The 17186-nt window shown below is 37.9% G+C and overlaps 1 protein-coding gene across 1 annotated transcript; it reads left to right on the top strand.

The window, feature by feature from the left end:
• Positions 1-7031: 7031 nt before the first annotated feature.
• On the top strand, positions 7032-16925 carry LOC102037399 (PR domain zinc finger protein 2). Its single transcript, XM_031062338.1, has 5 exons — positions 7032-7106; positions 13502-13619; positions 13878-13981; positions 16254-16434; positions 16855-16925. Exons 1-5 carry the CDS (start codon positions 7098-7100, stop codon positions 16923-16925), a joined length of 483 nt encoding a protein of 160 aa, XP_030918198.1. The 5' UTR covers positions 7032-7097.
• The last annotated feature ends 261 nt before the right edge of the window (positions 16926-17186 follow it).

Raw genomic sequence — 17186 nt, 5'->3', positions numbered from 1 at the left:
CTGTGCCCGCCGGGACGTGGGAGCGCCTCGGGGAGGGGAAGAGAGGGTGGAGGATGCGAGGGAGGCCGGTTGGAGGAGGACACTCCATCCCCTGGGCGGCTTTTTCAATCTTTTTATCTGGAAAATGCTGCTTCGGAATTGTCAGCTGGCTGCTGCCGCTGGCAGCGCGATGCTGAGAGAACTCTGCTCTTTCAAAGTGTCTGCAGAAGTTCTGGCACTTGGCAGGCCCCAAAGCTCCTGCAGGTCACGTTCTGCCAAGCTGAGTGAGCAGGGCTTGGAGGAATTAACTCCGGAATTGATTCCCCTCGCTGGAAATGTCCATCTGTGAATTATTCTTCTAAGTCGGAGAATATTTCATTGTGCAGTGGTAGCGTGGGGGAAAAATGTTTGAGGTGAGATGAAAAATATTCATGTAAGGCATTTAGAACAGCCTAAGAGATCTATCTTAAGTGCATTTTTTATTGGAAAGCAGAGCAGCCTGCGGAGCTTTGCTGATAACCATCTCATGGACAGGTAGCTGAAGTATTCGGTGAAGTTTCCAGTGGTTTCAAATTCATATGAAGCTGCAAAATTTCCGTTCTGAAGGAGTAAAGAAAACTTTAGGTTGTTTCCTACTGAGGAAGGAGGAGAAGGTGGTGTGGCTGCGCCTGCTAAATGATCATTCAGTGGCAAGAGAACTTCTTATTTCACATTTGAGTGAGCAGCAGTGGACAGCTCTAGAGAGCAGGGCTGCTTGTGCTTCTTGTGCTGCCCCAGTTTGCTGTTCCCAGTCTGTGCTCTGGACTTTGGGCATGCAAAGTCTTCACCAGCTTATTCAAATATACTAAATAAATTAGGGTAACTGGGGATGTACAGCAGCATGGCATGTAATTATGGTCCTCGCCAGGAAATGTAGGAACTGATTACAAGAAGTAAAGGTTTCAAATTGAAAGAGGGGAAGTTTAGGTTAGATATAGGGAAAAAATTGTTCCCCATGAGGGTGGTGAGGCCCTGGCACAGGGTGTCCAGAGAAGCTGTTGATGCCCCGTCCCTGGAAGTGTCCAAGGCTGGGTTGGACAGGGCTTGGAGCAACCTGGGATAGTGGAAGATGTCCCTGCCCATGGCAGGAGTAGGACTGGATGAGCTTTAAGGTCTCTTTGAGCCCAAGCCTTTCCATGATTCTGTGATTGTTGTCTTCTGACACAACATTTCAGTAAAAATGATGGACATGTTAAGAATTCAGGGCTGCTTTCCTTGGTGTGGAGATTTCCAACTCTTCCAACTGCAGGAAGGCATAATGGTGAATCAGTGAGAGCATTGGCACTTTTCAGATGGAGATCTGTGTCACTGATAGATAGGAGTGACTTCTAAGAAACAAAAGAACTTTTGGACTTGCAGAGACAGCAGTGAGAACCATGTGGAGGTACCTGTTGGTTTTCAGGGAAGTGGCTCCCAGGGTTTGCTGGGACAGCAGTGCCTCCACAGTCCATAGCACAGACCATAAAAGCAGTGGCACTTACAGTGAAACCCTAGTTATGTTAATTAAAGGGCAAATCATCACTTTGGATAAACTATCTTTGCTAGAAGTGCCAGGATAAGTGTGGAGTTTGGAGATTCCTGGAGTTGTTTTAGGGGAATCCAAAGAACAGCTTTCTACCAGCACAGCATGGAAGGTGGGGAACAATGTTCAGGCACTTTTGTGCATTGGTATAACACATCCATTTTTTTTATTATTGACAGTTTGCTTGAGAATGGAAGAGAAGTAAAGCAGAAAGTCATTTTCTGTAACACCTGAAGTGGCTCTGGAAGTCCATCCTGCAGTGCAGTGATGTCTTCATTCCACTGTTCCACATAAAATCCTTGATCCTTAGGGATAAACAAGTAATATAAACTGTGTAAAAGGGATGTGCTGCTTACTGGGTGTCTCTCTGTTGGAAACAGAAATTCAAAGAGGTTTAGAGATGACCAGTAATGTATTCCTACCTTGGCAAGCCTGTGTAAAGTACTGTAATATCTTTGTTGTTGAACTTGTTCTCATGGAAAGGGCAGACATGATCCTCATACTTAACCCCTCAAATGACATAATTTCTTTTACCAATATGTTTTTTTTTCCACTGAGAATAAGCTGGAAAATATTTCTTCTCTGCCTCTGTATAAAATATGCTTTAGTGAAAAGTGGGAGGATGAGTCCTGTGTTGTAAAAAGAAATGACTGAAATCAGCTTTTTCACATAGTAATAATCAGCCGTGTTCTTAGCTGAGAAAATTTTCATTGGGTTTTACTGCATTTGTGAGTCAAATTAAAGTGCACTCATATCTGAAGATTGGAATGGAATTTCTGCATATTTGCACTTGTTAGAGACTTGTTGTTTTCTGTTGACTTCTCTTGACTAGTTGCTGTTTAATTAATAAACTTGGGGTTTGTGTTGTGTTGGTGATTTCTTGGCTTATTATCTTGGTTACCTGAATAAACCTTCCTGAGGTGTATCAGTTTATTTGGTTTTGTGGCAGTAAGCAAAGCCTTTTTTCTTACTGGACTATAGGTAATAGATTTTAGTGTTCAGAAAATAATTTTCTGACCATTTTTTCTCTGCTCTTATTCAGGCAGCCTTGAGTAACTGAAAATGTCTTTGCATTTAAGTGCCTGTCAATAGAAACAGGATGCCCTATCACGTGCATATTCTCAACTTTTAGAGTTAACATGAACTTTATGTTTTTAAATTGGCAAGCTTTATTTCACCTAAAGCATGGAAAATTCATGGGTGAGAGTATTTCAGCGTTGAATTGAAAACATGTAGATGTCCTGATGTTTAACAAATGGTCATGTGCTGCAGCTAGAAAGTAAAAACAAAGCCAAGAGCTGTGCAGTATCCCAGCCTGAACCCTGGTCATTAGGAAAACAGGCTGGGAAGACTTTCAAATTGTTCCTGGTTCTCTAATGAACATGTTTTTACTGGAGCAGTGACGTAATGCATGTCCCATTTTCAGCTTCCAAAATAGGATTGATACTCTCATGCCTGCTTTTTCCTTCCTCTGCATTGGAAGCAGCATTCTCTTTCAAAATGCTTTTGGATTCTGGGATTTAAAAAAAACTCCACATACAGAAATTATAAATATGGCTTGTAAAACCAGAAGATAGTCTACTTAGTAAAACCTAGGAATGCTTACTAGTCTGATGGAGTTGGAAAGGGATGATCTGCAGTGCTGGTTTTGAATAAAATTACTTGCTTTTGTTGGCAGACTTTATTCCTGACAAGTTACAGGTTTTCCAAGGGAATATTTAAAATTCTGAAGCATGGATTCAGAAAGAATGTCAAAATACTTTTTGCTTTAAGGATTTTTTTTTGGAGACCACAGTGTTTCCTTAAATACAAATGCCTTGTATATTTTTATATGAATAAAATATAATTTGTTGGCTAAAACAGAGTCTTTCAGAAAAATAAATTTTTCTGTGACTCTAAGATAAGACAATCCAGTAGATCTTCTTTCTCTTCTTCATTTCTCAGATGCTTTAATGTCTTGAGTAAGTGTGTAGTATTTTGGTACCCATGAGATAGAGCAGTAAGTAGTAGTTTAAAATCAACATGACTTGGCAATGTTTTCTGAGAACGAATTTTGAAAATTCAAGTTTCTGGTGTGTGTGCTTCACTTGTGAGATAGAACCTTTATTGTTCTTTTCTTAGGGCTGTCAGTGAATGGTTGAAGTTTATTGTGGTAAATGTTATTAATAATATCCAGGTCTTTAATAGGTTAGGTTATGTTGCTGTTGAGTTTGGAGGAGAGGTTGGAGGAAAATACTTGTATTTGATGGGGCAGGGTTATCTTTTTATACTAAAAACTACATGTACCTTATTTACAATAATTTTCTAATACCTATCACTTATGTTAGACAGTTTGTCTCTAATCTAAGTGTTACTATTACAGCAGGAGATGGAGGACAAGAAAAAGAAGGAGAAAGGACATGCTTAAATTCTTCTATCTTGCTTCTTGAACTTCTATTCTAAAAACTTTAAAATTCTACTTTTTCGCTCTGTGAGAAATTCACTATCATTCTATTCAGACTTTTGTGGCTTGTAACTTTTTGCACAAAGTTGGGAATTGTTTCTATGGGTTAAAATGGAAGGCACAGGTGTTTGTGACTCTGTGCCAAGGTCTCTGAGCCCCCTGCCAGGGTCTGGAGTCCTCCAGGGCAGCCAGAGGAGTGTCCTGGGTTCTGACTATTACAGTTCTGTCCAGGTTGGCTCGTGGTCACTTTACTGAGGTGTGTTATGGTACCTTGAGTATTTCTTACAACTACCCTTTTAACCCCTTTTACAACATAACAACGAACTAACAATACATGCTTAACAATTATCAACTATTTTACAACAGTTTCTAACCTATTTTTAACACAGTGATGAGAGTAAAGACCTTGTTGGTACTCGCTGATCCTGCTGGGAGCTGATGTTTATTCGTATTTTTATTCATATTTTCTTGAGTTTGTTGGACTTTGTGTACCAAAAGTTAAACCCTGAGTTTACTGTTACAGATACTTCTGTTCTTACAAGGTTTCATTTTAGGTAGAAAGAAAACTTGTGGCTGCACACAAGACTCTGTACAGTGTTAATTTTATTTATTTTCCAGTACAATTAATCTTGCTTTCCACATGAATTCACTGTTAACAAAATAAGTAATGTGGAAGAGGGAAAAAAATACCAAACTGCAGGTATAAAATTTTAATATGAAGGGTGTATTTTAAATTAATAGCTTTTAAAATACTTCTAAAAGCTTTTGGTTTACTACAAATTTAACTTCTCACCTAATTCTTTTTTATGCTCAAGTGATTCCACTGCTAATTGGTAGTTGAAAGAATATGGAGTGGTACAGTCTGTAGGAATCTGCAAAAACTGAGTTGTATGGATGTTCAACTACATCAGTTTATTAAGATGTGTTGTCATTTGCTAAGAAATACCATTGAGAGGTTGGGATACAACCTGTTGTATAAAAGTTGAATAAAATATTTACATATATATAATATTTATTTATAAAAATACAATTACTTCTGTTTCAAAAATTTTTTTGACTATTAATTCTTAGCAAATTATTTTTGAATTAGTATATAAAAAGAAGAAAAGTGTATTTTTACTCCTCAAATGAAACAAAGTAAGATTTTGTCTGCTTTTCAAATTTAATAACTGGGCTAAAAAAATTCAGCTTAGAGAAGATTTTCAGCCTGACAGGACTTTCCTTTAACTCTGCAGCCCATCACTTTATTGCTATTTACTTGTCTCAGATTCTACACGTTTAGTGTGGATAGTGATAGTGTTCAATGTTTGCTTCTGTAAGAAAGTGCTTTAAATCCTTATTGTCTGTGTATATCTGGAGTTTTGGGCAAAGTGTCAGAGGACTGTCATTCACCACTGTTTCTCAGACTCCTTTCCAGATTTGTGGTCAAAAGTGGACAGCTGAGCCTGTGGCATGGAGGGAATGATGATCTTTGGTGAGAGGGAGGAGAAAAGGTAGAAATGGGCAGGGGAGACATTGGGTTCTGGCTTTTCTTGACTTTATGTCAGTAATTGTATAAAAATATTCTAACAGTATATAAAAATGAGACATTTGATACTAAAGGTAAATTTGGTTTCATAGCAGGAAATTACTTGACACCTCTCTGCTACACAAATTGTTTCATTTATAAAATGATGTTGCATGGGTTTTGTCCCAATGAACAATGAATAGGATTGCTGGGTTTTTCCCTGATGTTCAGGGCTCAGTTTAAGTACAGATGTTTATGCTGACTCCAAAACTGAACTAAGTTAGAAGTCAGTAATAATGCATTCCAAAAGGAATGCTGTTCTTTGGATGTGTACAAGCTGCTCAGATGGAGCTCCTTATCCCATAACTGGTCTTTGCTGGCAAACTTTAAATCCCTCAGAATCAGTTGCAAAACTGGAACTGAAATACAGATGTTTCAGCTCTTTGTAGTATGAAAACACCAGGACAAAAGGAGTTAATCCTGGAAGAGGTGTATACAACAGAAATATCATTTCCAAGGACATTTTTCCTTTTCTTATGGATTTCTTAAGCAGTGTAACATTTGAATGATGCTTGGCAGTGTTGGCACTTTTGCACAGCATTAAAAATTCTTTCAGTGCAAAGATGAGAGGGATTATATGAAATTTATTTGGAGCAGATTTTGCTTGAACTTATTTTAAATTAAATGTTAGTACTTATGCAGAGTACTTAGTAAAAAAATTCAGTTGATCACTGAATATAGTAGGAAAACTAAAGAGAGGGAAGAAATAGCAGTACTTGAATAAAGTGCTTTAAGTGAAGAGGGACCAGTTAACTTTCAAAAATTGGGGATGCTAATTTATTGAAAATTCTGTATGACAATGGGTCTAAAAGTGTTTTGGGCCTAATTTGCAAAAAAGCTGTTTTGTATGCATTAACAAAGAAAGGAAGTGAGTTGATCTCGACCCTTAGATATGGCAGCATTCTGATTAGTTTTCCATTAAGTTGTGAGTTTCCAAATTTGATGCCTACTTGAACTAGAAATTTTTGTCAGATACGTTTTGAAATCAGGCTTTTATTAAAACTGAATGTAAAATGCATTTGTGTAATAAAATACCTCAGTACAGCTGAATTTAAGGAATATTTTCCTGTTTCTAATATAGAAGAATAGAGACTCTACATGCATTTTTTTAATTTGAAAAACATGTAAGTCCTTCCATAATGCTTTGATATCAAATTCTAAAGAGATCTGACTACTAAAGTTCTTAAAAGTACTCAATCTTGAGCAAACCAACTTTAAAAAACAAATGGAACAATCTTACATGAGCATATCTGTTACATCATAATTTAAAGTAAGAAAAAGATTAATGCTAGAAAATCTTGAGATTATTCAGACACATTTGAGCTGTAATAACAAAACTGCAGCTTGGAGCAGATTTTTTCTAAAGCAAAATGCTCTTTTTCTACAGACAATTTAGGAAGAGAAACTACAGCTCTGTGTACTTTCAGTTCAATGTGAATTTGTACATGGGCACATATTACAATTGTCTGTTTTTCTTTTTAGGGTTCATATAATCAAAGGAGTTTCTTTGTTGTGTGTATCTTTTCAGAACACAACAGGAATTCAAAATGAATCAGGTGAGTAGAAATGTAAGACTTTATCAAAATACTTAGAGCAGTTAATTATTAATGAGAAAAGTAAATAATCCACTAAAAATGTTCTTTAAAATCTTCTGTCTCATTAAAATTCATCATTATTCCATTCTGCATTGTGTATGCTTGTGAGATGTCTGGTATTTCATGGATTTGAGGTTTTTGTGAATTCTCTTTAGCAGTGTGTAAGTTATTACTCCTGGCACCTCTTCTCATAACATGGCTCCAGAAAATTCTGTTTCCTTCTGAACCTGCACAATTCAGTTCCTTATAAAAGTGGCCTGAAAATTGAAGGCTTCCATTTTTAAAAACAATTTTATAATCACATTCCTTATTCAAATGTGCAGTAAACAACCTGCCACAAATTGATTGATTGAGGAATGTCAGACTTTTGTGGAATCTGAAGTGTTTCTCCTGGAAGCAAGTGGAAATGTTGGGAAAGCACATTTCCTTTGTGGAGCAGCACTTTGCTGTGTGGAGTCACGAGTGTCCTGACTGGAGGGGGTTGTTCTAATCAGCACCAACTGTGCAGCATTTTATTCTGCATTTGTTTATCCAAGCAGGAATTGTCCATCAGTTTGTCTGTCACACACAGTTGTGTTACTGAGGGATACAGAAGAATTATGTTACCTCAGATTTTTCTCACAAATCCTCCTCCCTCTGGCTGATCTTACTGATATTATTCCCCCTGTATGACCATAGGATATCACACTGCAGGAAAGCCATTTTTACTTTGCTGAAAAAGTCAGCCATGAGCAGAAGCTTTATGAGTCAGAAACAACCACAGTACACAGTTGTATAAAATGCTTTGTACACTTCAATGCCTGTGCCTAATGTGTGCTTTTATTATCCTTATTTGATCAGCAGCAGGCTGAGTGCAGTTAGCATTTGCTAAAGTATTTTACCTGTGAAGCCATAGAGGTATATGCATAAGTAATTACAGCATGGAATGGGTTGGTGAAATGTTTCCTATTGCTTGTTTTCCTCTGATTTAAAGTAAAAAGTCTTCAATATATTTGTACATATTAAAAAGGTAAAAAGGAAAATATAATCTCTATCAGAGTGTTGAAATATGTATTGTGAAAAACATACTTGTATTATATCTACAGACAAATATGAATTATATATATAAAATAGAAATGACATTTGTATTAGCACACTTTTAAGCATTAATAGTCTGTTTTGGAGTGTAGGATTAACTGCTACTTCAAAATTTCCATTGATAATCGAATTTTTTTCACCTGTAAGGTTTATTTTGGTGCACTCAGTGGCATGAAGCCAGCAGCCTATTGCTCTGTCTGCTTGAGGAATAATCCTGCCTTATTAGTCATGCCAATAAGCTTTGGGTTCTGCTGGACCTCTGAGAACTGGAGATCCTAATCTGTAATTGTTACTATTGACTGCTTCCTTCCCATGTGTGTGTCCATGTCCCCTCGTGTCCTCTCTGTTGTTGTGTTCCTACACCCTGATTTGTTTCTGGAATTAAATCAGATTTCTGTGATGTATCAAAAGTCCTCATCTTTCTTATGGGGACTGCTGATCTCATTTATGCTGTGCTGTGTCATCTTTCTTACAATTAAAGGGTGAGATTGCCCTTCCTCAGAGAGTTCTTACAGCAGCTTAGGGTCCTCCTTGGGGTTTCTGCCTTTCACCTTTGCTTTCCAGAGCACATGGAGACCATATGGCTTTAGTTGTTGGCTGACTATTCATATTAAGTGAGTATTTAGCATCAACTGTGTGGTGTTTTTTCTTGCAGTGCCCTTGTCATTTCATTCACTGTTGACAAGTTGTAGTGCCAGGTCTGTATAAGAAATGTTTTTGCCTGATGCCACACATCTTTCAAGTGGTTCATTCTCATATTTCTTTCATTCTGCTTGTCTCTGCTTTTGGTGTGACTTTGATGACAATGAAACTAACTGGGCTGGTGTTGATTTGGTTTATATGAGAAATCTGTTAGTTTTATGGTTTATCCCACAGAAATCTTGAAGTAGTGAAGGAAAACCTTTTCTTAAATTCTTTGATATGACCTTCTTGTTGTAAGGAGAAGAAGGATTTAAAAAACCCCATCTGTTGTTGGAGTTCATGTTTTTGGGTTTCTTGGAAGATTGCTGTCTCAGGATAGGCAGTCCTCTTTTCAAAGGAGATCTTCCAGCTGTCTCAGGATAGGCAGTCCTCTTTTGAAAGATCTTCCTCTAATATGTAAATTAGTTCATCAGAATAGCTGAATAATTTATTTTAAAAACCCCAAGCAAACATGGGGTTTGATTGGTAGCATTATCTCAGACTGCAGTGAGACTGTTGGAGGAATTTGGGTTCTACTGGGAAAACAGCATAGGCAGTTACTTAAAGAGTGCTGAGGAATGCAGGAGCAAAGGACACCTGCACTTGTTCTGAAACTTCCTCTCCTCATTCCTTCTGAATTTTTCAATGATTATTTCAAATATTTCCAACACATCTTTAATTTTCAAGCACACGAATTATGTGAAATTGTGGCAAGGAGGGGTTGCCAGGTAAGGTAGAGACCTGTCTGCTTTCCTGTGCTTTCCTCAATTACCTCTTTTAACTTCTCTGCCATCTCTTCCCTCTCTCCCTCTTCAGTGGCATCCTTTCCTTTATCTTCTCATTTATCCTAATCCTTTTTCCACCCTGCCATGACACTCACTGGCTGGCTGTCATTCATGGCACTGTTCAGGATGGTTTCTTTCCTTTTCACTAGAATCTTTTATCACCTGTAACTATCTTGTTGCAGGTGCCTTTTCTACTCTGTTTAAATACTGTTTGTAACATTATAGACCAATCTGTGGTTGGGTCATGAGTACAGTGGTACTGAAAGTGGTGTTAAAATTTGCTTAATGTGTTAAAAGGTACTGTCAGAGTGACTGGACTCTGGATTTGATGCAAACAGGAGAAGATTGTTTCAGTTAAGGCACCACTTCATGATCCTTTGGCATTGTCCTAAAGTCACTTCATGCTGGTTGATTTAAATGCTAAAATGTAATTTTCTGATGAACTTCAGAGTAAGAAGCTTAAAAGTGAAATAAGCTTCAGGTGTTTTTTTATTCAAAATTGCAGCCGTGGAAGGAGTGGAAAATACTGTGTGAAGGCTTCAGATAAAAGCAAAAGTTGGCTGTAGGACATGCACAAGTGCACTACCCTTATCAAAGGGTGAATTTTGTAAACAGAAAAATCAATTTAAAGGGTACTGTGAAGTCTTGGTAGAAAAGTGATTGAAATGCAGTTTTTCTGTTTGGTAGACAGACATTGCTTGGGGACAAGTTGTGATCTGGAACAAGTTTCAAGTAGCTATATCTAAATTGCAAATACAAAGAGACTGCACTGATTTGACTGAACTAATTGTTTATTTTACTGTTTCGAATTTGATTGCTTATTACCATTCATTTGAGGTGTGAAGTGTATTGTTGTGTAAAGGCCATATCCAGTTTTCTAGTACTTGTGAAATCCATTAATGTGACATGTGTTGGATGAGTCTGAGTGTTGTGTTCTCTGAATGTCCTGCTAATCTCTGATTTATGCAGCTAGATGCACAATAAAATTCTGATTGTATACTCCTCCTTACAAATACACTTCCTAAATGATGGAGCAGTTCTGGGATATTTGCAGTTAAAATGTGTGACTACTAAGGAATATACCAGGAAAATCAAAGATGTATCACAGTGCTGTACACTTCTGTCTGAATCAGTTAAGTCTGTTATGATAGATTAAAATTTATTTGCAGGGTTGAGATTTGAGATTTTGAACTGCTCATCAAAACGCCAAATCAACGCTCTGGAAATAAACCAAGCCCCCAAATGAAACCTACCCAAAGAACCATCCTGCTTTTAGCTTGAAACTGGAAGTGCACCATTCTGAGAGCTGTCAGCCACCCTCTTCTATTTCTGTATATAAATTGTTAGAAACCACTGGGAAAAATAGGTTTTTTTCTCTCCTGATGAAATCCTGGGGTGATGTACTGGGAAGATTTTTAGGTTTCTTTGATATGCTGGGAAGAGCATGTTTCTTTTTCAGCTGAGACATGGCTCCTTGCATATCAGTTCAAGGCAAACAGATGTCTGAAAATGAGGCTGCTTTCATCAGTATTTTTCCTTTTGGGTTGTTAGAAGAGCAAAATAAAGCTTTGCTCTGCTTTGAATAGACTTCAACTATTCTAACTATTGGATAAGTATTTATCCCTGGTGTCTCCACTCTTGGATGGGAAGGGATTTCTGGCATTCTCTCCCTTCCATGGTTTCCAATTTGGGGGTCCTTCTCCCCTACAAATAGCTCTCTGGGAGTTCTCTGTGCAGCTGTTAAGGTTTATGAAGGCAGCACTAGAATAACCTTGCTCTGACTCCAGTTTTATAATTTCCCTCATTGTTGCAATTAAAACTGGCAGAAGATTTGTTAACTCCACTCAGCAAATTGGGTTTTCAAATGTATGAATATGACTGCCATAGCAGTACCCTGACAAAGACTGGGTGCTGTGGAGAAAGGGCTGAGAAGCTTTATTTGTTTGGCTGTAGAGAGGAAAAAAAAAGAAATTTGATAGCATATTGAGATTAATTTAAAAATAAATTTCCAGTAACCTTTCACTGTATTTCAAAAGTACTCACTAGAAAGTGTTCTTGAATATTACTCAGTAGTTTATTATTCAGTATGTGAAAATTACTATTGTGTCTCTATAGGTAAAAGCCAGAATAATTTCCAAAAAATTAAAGTTTATTTGGAAAAATTTCTCAGTTTAGTCTCTTCCTAAAAATGCATTCAGAGGTCAAGTATAACATCCTTAATATTAGAGTTGTTCCTGCCATTACAACCAGTGTTTGTTCCTGACCAGAATGATTAGAGTTCCATATCAGAGGGCAGGGAGTTATTTTAGGGCATGTGGTTCAATAAAGGCTTAAATTTCACCATGCACAGTTCATTTGGAATGTGGACAGATTTTATAGGAAACTTTGCATTCTTATAACTTTGAAATTCTGGTGATTTCTATCACAAATTGTGTTTTGTTAATTCTAAGTGGGTGATAGGGAGCAGGTTGTTTTATGACAAGTGTGAGTAGTAATAGTATGGATAATATTATACAAATAACATTGAACCTTGGAGGCTCCATAAAATGGAACTAATCACTTACTGAACAGTAAATAATTTATTAGCTTTATATTACCTATCAAACTTTAATATAAAAATATCTTAAAACTTCTTGTATTAATTATAAGCTGCTGGCTAAAGTTCTGACCTGTTACTTGATGTAGAAAATATGAGTAACATTTATGATACTGAAATAATTACTACTAAAATCCTTTTATTTGCTTTAAAAGCTTAATCTCTATTGCAGTAAATTTGACATGCACCCAGTTCAGTCACCAAGAACTGGAGTGACAGGAGAAGGGGAATGGCTTCATGCAGAGAGTGGGTTTAGGAAGGGTTTGGCTGTGAGGGTGGTGAGCCCAGAGAAGCTGTGGAGGTCCCATCCCTGGAGGTGTCCAGCTTGGATGCTGGGGCTTGGAGCAGCCTGGGACAGTGGAAGGTGTCCCTGTCCATGGCAGGGGTGGCACTGGGTGGCCTTCAGAGATGGGATGTCCCCACTCCAAGGAGGAATCTCCACCACACTGCAAGAAGGGGTGTGTCAGAAGATCCTGTTCACAAGTGGGACTCGGCTTTTCTAGGATGAAAAAAGTGCTGGGCTGTCAGAGAGGTGTCCCCAGACAGCTTTAGGCAGGTTATCAGCAGTATCCCTTGTCTGTCCCTTTATGGGGAGTTTTGTCAGCTCTGCCACATCTTCTCCTCACCCTTAAAAGGATGCTGAACTTTGGGATTGGTGAGTCTGCCTGGGTTTAGGATTATTCAACACCAAAAGCAGCGTGACCCCACTCCCTTCATTCAGCACTGACAGCTTTGCAAGTAGGGCATTGTGTTACCTTGTTCCAGGCAGAACATCCTGCTGTTGGGGCAGAGTGGGTGGTGTATCCCCAGTGCAGGTTCTTGGGAGTGGTTAATTTACTGCAACACACTCACTTCAATCAGCAGAACAAGTAACTTTTCAGATTTTTTACTGTACACGCTTCTTGGAACTTAGAGTTTGGTTTTCCCCTAAAGTTACTTTTCAGTCTTTCTCACAAGGGGCACTTTGTCACATAAGGCAAGATAAGAAACTATTTTAGATTGCTTTTGGGGGACTGATTAGGTTGAGTATGCCTGGAAGTCATTCTTTGAAAAAGGGAAATAAATGATTGCTAATATACATGAAATTATCCTCAGTACGGTGAGTTTGGAAATGTTACTTTCATTGCAAGTCAGAAGGTGTTGAAGTTCATGTGGTTTGATCACCTGCTGTGTAGTTGTTTTTGCCTGTTAATGGTGGTTGGCTTTTTGGCTTGTAGAACACAAGTGAGTCCCCTGTTGCTGTGGAGACCTTGGATGATGTTCCTGAGCACGTGCTTAGGGGCCTTCCTGAGGATGTGAGGCTCTTCCCATCTGCTGTTGACAAGACTCGGCTTGGTGAGTGCTGCAGCTGTGAAAAGAGAATGAAGGTTTTTAGTGACTCACATAATTTGAGTCGCTGTGAAAGCCTGGTTTCCTCCTTTGCTGGGTAGAGATGATATCTGGTGTATTTGTCTGAAATAATTCCTCTTGGGAAGAGTGGACAGCTCCCCAGTCCAAGACAGACACATATAATAATCTTAAAAATAAGAATTTTAAGTAGATTTGCTTGGAATAACTTAGATTAGTTTTAACTCCTGATATGTGTCTCCTCAGGTGTCTGGGCAACAAAGTCAATTTTGAAAGGCAAGAAGTTTGGACCATTTGTTGGTGACAAGAAAAAAAGATCTCAAGTTAAGAGCAATGTGTACATGTGGGAGGTAAGAAACAGCTTGTAAATGGAAAAATGTGCTTGTCACCAGGTCAATATTTTGTATTTAGCCTTTAATTTTCCAGATATTTTAGAAATAAACTTGATATAAGGTAATTGCCATCTGTTCCTGCCATTACTAATGGTTATTTATAGACACTTGGATAGAACAACTATTCTGAATGACAAAGCTTTATAAACCAGTGGCATTGTTTGAAATTGCTGTATTTCTTACATGCTGTGTGTGGATCACAGTTGCCCTTAAGAGTTTGTTGCTGATCTTTTCTTTGTTGGCTTAAACCCTGAGTGCAACTGAGTGCTGTCAACTGCTTATGAAATCAGGGAAATTAGGAGGATGTGGAATTTCTTAAGGAAGCCACATCACTCCTCCTCATTTAGCTCTTTGAAGACCAGCTTTTGGAGTTTTTGTAAGAGTTCTCAAGTGTTGCAGTGTTTCTTGTGCTGGGTTTGCCTTGAAGCAAGTGCTGTCTGGGCAGCTGAACAGCTCTGGAGGCTCCACTGGTAGTCAGGAGACCTTGGATATTATGTAAATAAATTTATATTTCAAAATATAAATGCCATCATCTGGAGCTGAATCCCATTTACAGTCTCTTTAAGGCAGTTCATAACCACTTCCAAAGACTTCTTCAGTCTTTCTGAAGACAAACACAGGACATGGTTTTAGCAAAGTGAATAGTCAAGGAGGGGAGGGGTGGAGGAATAGAATGTTCTGGAACATGGATTTTTAGGCTAAAGACACTGATAATGGTCCTCCATCCTTCTGTCCCCTTGCTTGAAAAAATGGAGCTCCCTGAAACACTAAAAACATGCACAGGGCTTAGAGTTAACCTCTATCAGAGGAATTGATCTAGGACATTGCTGTAAATGCAAATTACCCTTTAGAAAAGCAGTACAGTTTTCAAGTATAATGTTTGTTGCATTGAGCTCATGCTATCACAAACTCCACTGCATAAGGTATCTCCAGTTTTGATCTGTTACAGGAACATTTGCTGAGATTGAATCAGTCAAGTAAATTATTGACCTTAAAATAGTGTTTCTCAGTGCTGGATGCTGAATGTTCATGGTGGATATTTTTTCAGTTCTGTTTACAATGCAGGTGATAATGGGAACTCTTGTTAGATTCCAGAGTAGTTGTGTGTTGCTTTAATAGTGATTTTAGAGTTAGAAAAAAAGCAGCTAAAATGAGACTGCAACAGTTGGTCTTATATGCTGATACCTGAAACCAGTCCAGAATCTCAACTGTTAGAAAATATGGTTTGTAGAAGGATGGTGGTGTGTAGGAGCAGCTCAGTATATGGACACACAGTGTGGGGAGCAACCTTTTCCACAAGTGTTCCATTTATTTCTTTAGTCAAATTAATTTGAATAAAAAATAAGGCTTCAAAAACTGGCATCTCCAGTCAATTTTAATGGTTTTGAACTGTCATACCAGAGGCTCATTGTGAAAAATACAAGTTGTGTGTGTCAGTATATTCCGCTGTATCTGAGGAGAGAACATATTTTCCTTTTCTACTGGTGAAAAGCCACAGTTGGGAAAGTGAGAACAAGTGTCTGAAAAGGGAGAGAAATGCTGTTCAGAATGACTGGCACAGCTGTGCTGAGTGGGTTTTATTGTAGGTACAGGAATCACTTCAAGTCACAGTGTTGTGGAGAGGAGTTGGAGCTATTTTCTTTCTCACAGTGCACAAGGCCTTTAAACAATGTTCTGTAAGTGAGACTGTAATATTCTGTAAATTAAAAAAGCAAGAAAGTATTTTGGTTTATGGAAAACCCATAATAAAAGATATATAAAATCACAATATAAAAACACAGTAGGTTTATATATATATATAAATAAAAGTAATCAGTAACTACATTTAGACATATATTCCGTATCTTTTTAGCTCTCCCACAGCATTCTTTGGCTCTTCTCTTCCATTTTAACCAAAAGAATTGCTTTTGCAGTCTCACCTGGGACACTGTTTATGCTTTCATATTGCATAAATTGGTCATTGGTCATAAGAAAGAAACAAAGTTCTCAATAGGTGAACAAGGAGCCACATCATTCTGTGAGCCAGCTAGAGTCTGTATCTTTTAACTTGCTCTCTTCCATTGCGTGGTCATGGGGACAGCCTTGGTGTCCTCCTCGAGAGAGATACAGGGCTTTCCTGATCTTCAAGAACAGCACAAAATGTCTTTCCTACACCTGAGGGGGAACGATTCAGAGGATGCCACATTTTGGTGCTGTGGTGTGAGCAGGTGTCCCTGTGTCTGTCCCACAGGTGTATTACCCCAACCTGGGCTGGATGTGTGTGGATGCCACCGACCCAGAAAAGGGCAACTGGCTGCGCTACATCAACTGGGCACGCTCGGGGAAGGAGCAGAACCTCTTCCCTCTGGAGATCAACAGGACCATTTACTACAAGAGTTTAAAGGTATCACTGCCTGAACAGCTGCTGCTTTGTTTGTTGTCTTTTATTATTAATACTTTTTATTCTGCTTTATTAAAAAGTTTTTTCTTACTGTTTATATATATATTATATATATATTTAAAACTATTTTTATATATAATACATATACATACTATTTATATACATATATATATTATATATATATTTATATTAAACAGAGTTTGAAACGTTTCATGAAACATATTTAAAACACTGCAAATGCTACACATCATTGGTATAAATTCTTATCTGCCAATGCATTTGACATTAGTAAATTCTTATCTGCCAATACATTTGACATCAGATTTACTGTTAAACTACTGGATGTTTCAACACTAGGTCTATCTTATTGGGTAATTGCTGTAGCACTAAATTTGATACACGCTAGAACAATAAACTACACAGTACATAAAACATTTTTCTGTTTTTGTAGATACCAAGACTCCTTCTGCTGAGGATGTTTTTGCAGTGATCAGTTATTTTTATGGTCTGTGCATTGTTTGACAAATTTTGACTGTCAAGACACTTCTCTGGGTAGCTCCATGAAACTATTTCTCATGGTTTTATACCATTTTGGTTTTGTTCAGGAAGTGAGGGGAAGGCAGGGAAAAGGGTGTAATTCCTGGAGCATTTTATCTCCCAAATCAAGAAAAAAATTGGTTTAACTATAATGGTGGAGCATGTTAAGAATATTGTAGCTCTAAAGTATTTTTTGAATCCCTGATCAAGACCTGCTAGCAATGAGTGTGTGTAGCTTGACTTAAT

The sequence above is a fragment of the Geospiza fortis genome, unplaced genomic scaffold (genome assembly GCF_000277835.1).
Source record: "Geospiza fortis unplaced genomic scaffold, GeoFor_1.0 scaffold132, whole genome shotgun sequence".
NCBI classification, from domain to species: Eukaryota; Metazoa; Chordata; class Aves; order Passeriformes; family Thraupidae; genus Geospiza; species Geospiza fortis.
The sequence above is the reverse complement of the archived record's forward strand: the minus strand, read 5'-3'. Positions and strand labels throughout refer to the sequence as shown.

Excerpts from the sequence above, each read along its gene's own strand:
- LOC102037399 (XM_031062338.1), top strand. Across the intron at positions 13,982-16,253 it reads GCAATGTGTACATGTGGGAG|GTGTATTACCCCAACCTGGG; the intron begins GTAAGAAACAGC and ends TCTGTCCCACAG. Across the intron at positions 16,435-16,854 it reads GCCTGAACAGCTGCTGCTTT|ATACCAAGACTCCTTCTGCT; the intron begins GTTTGTTGTCTT and ends CTGTTTTTGTAG.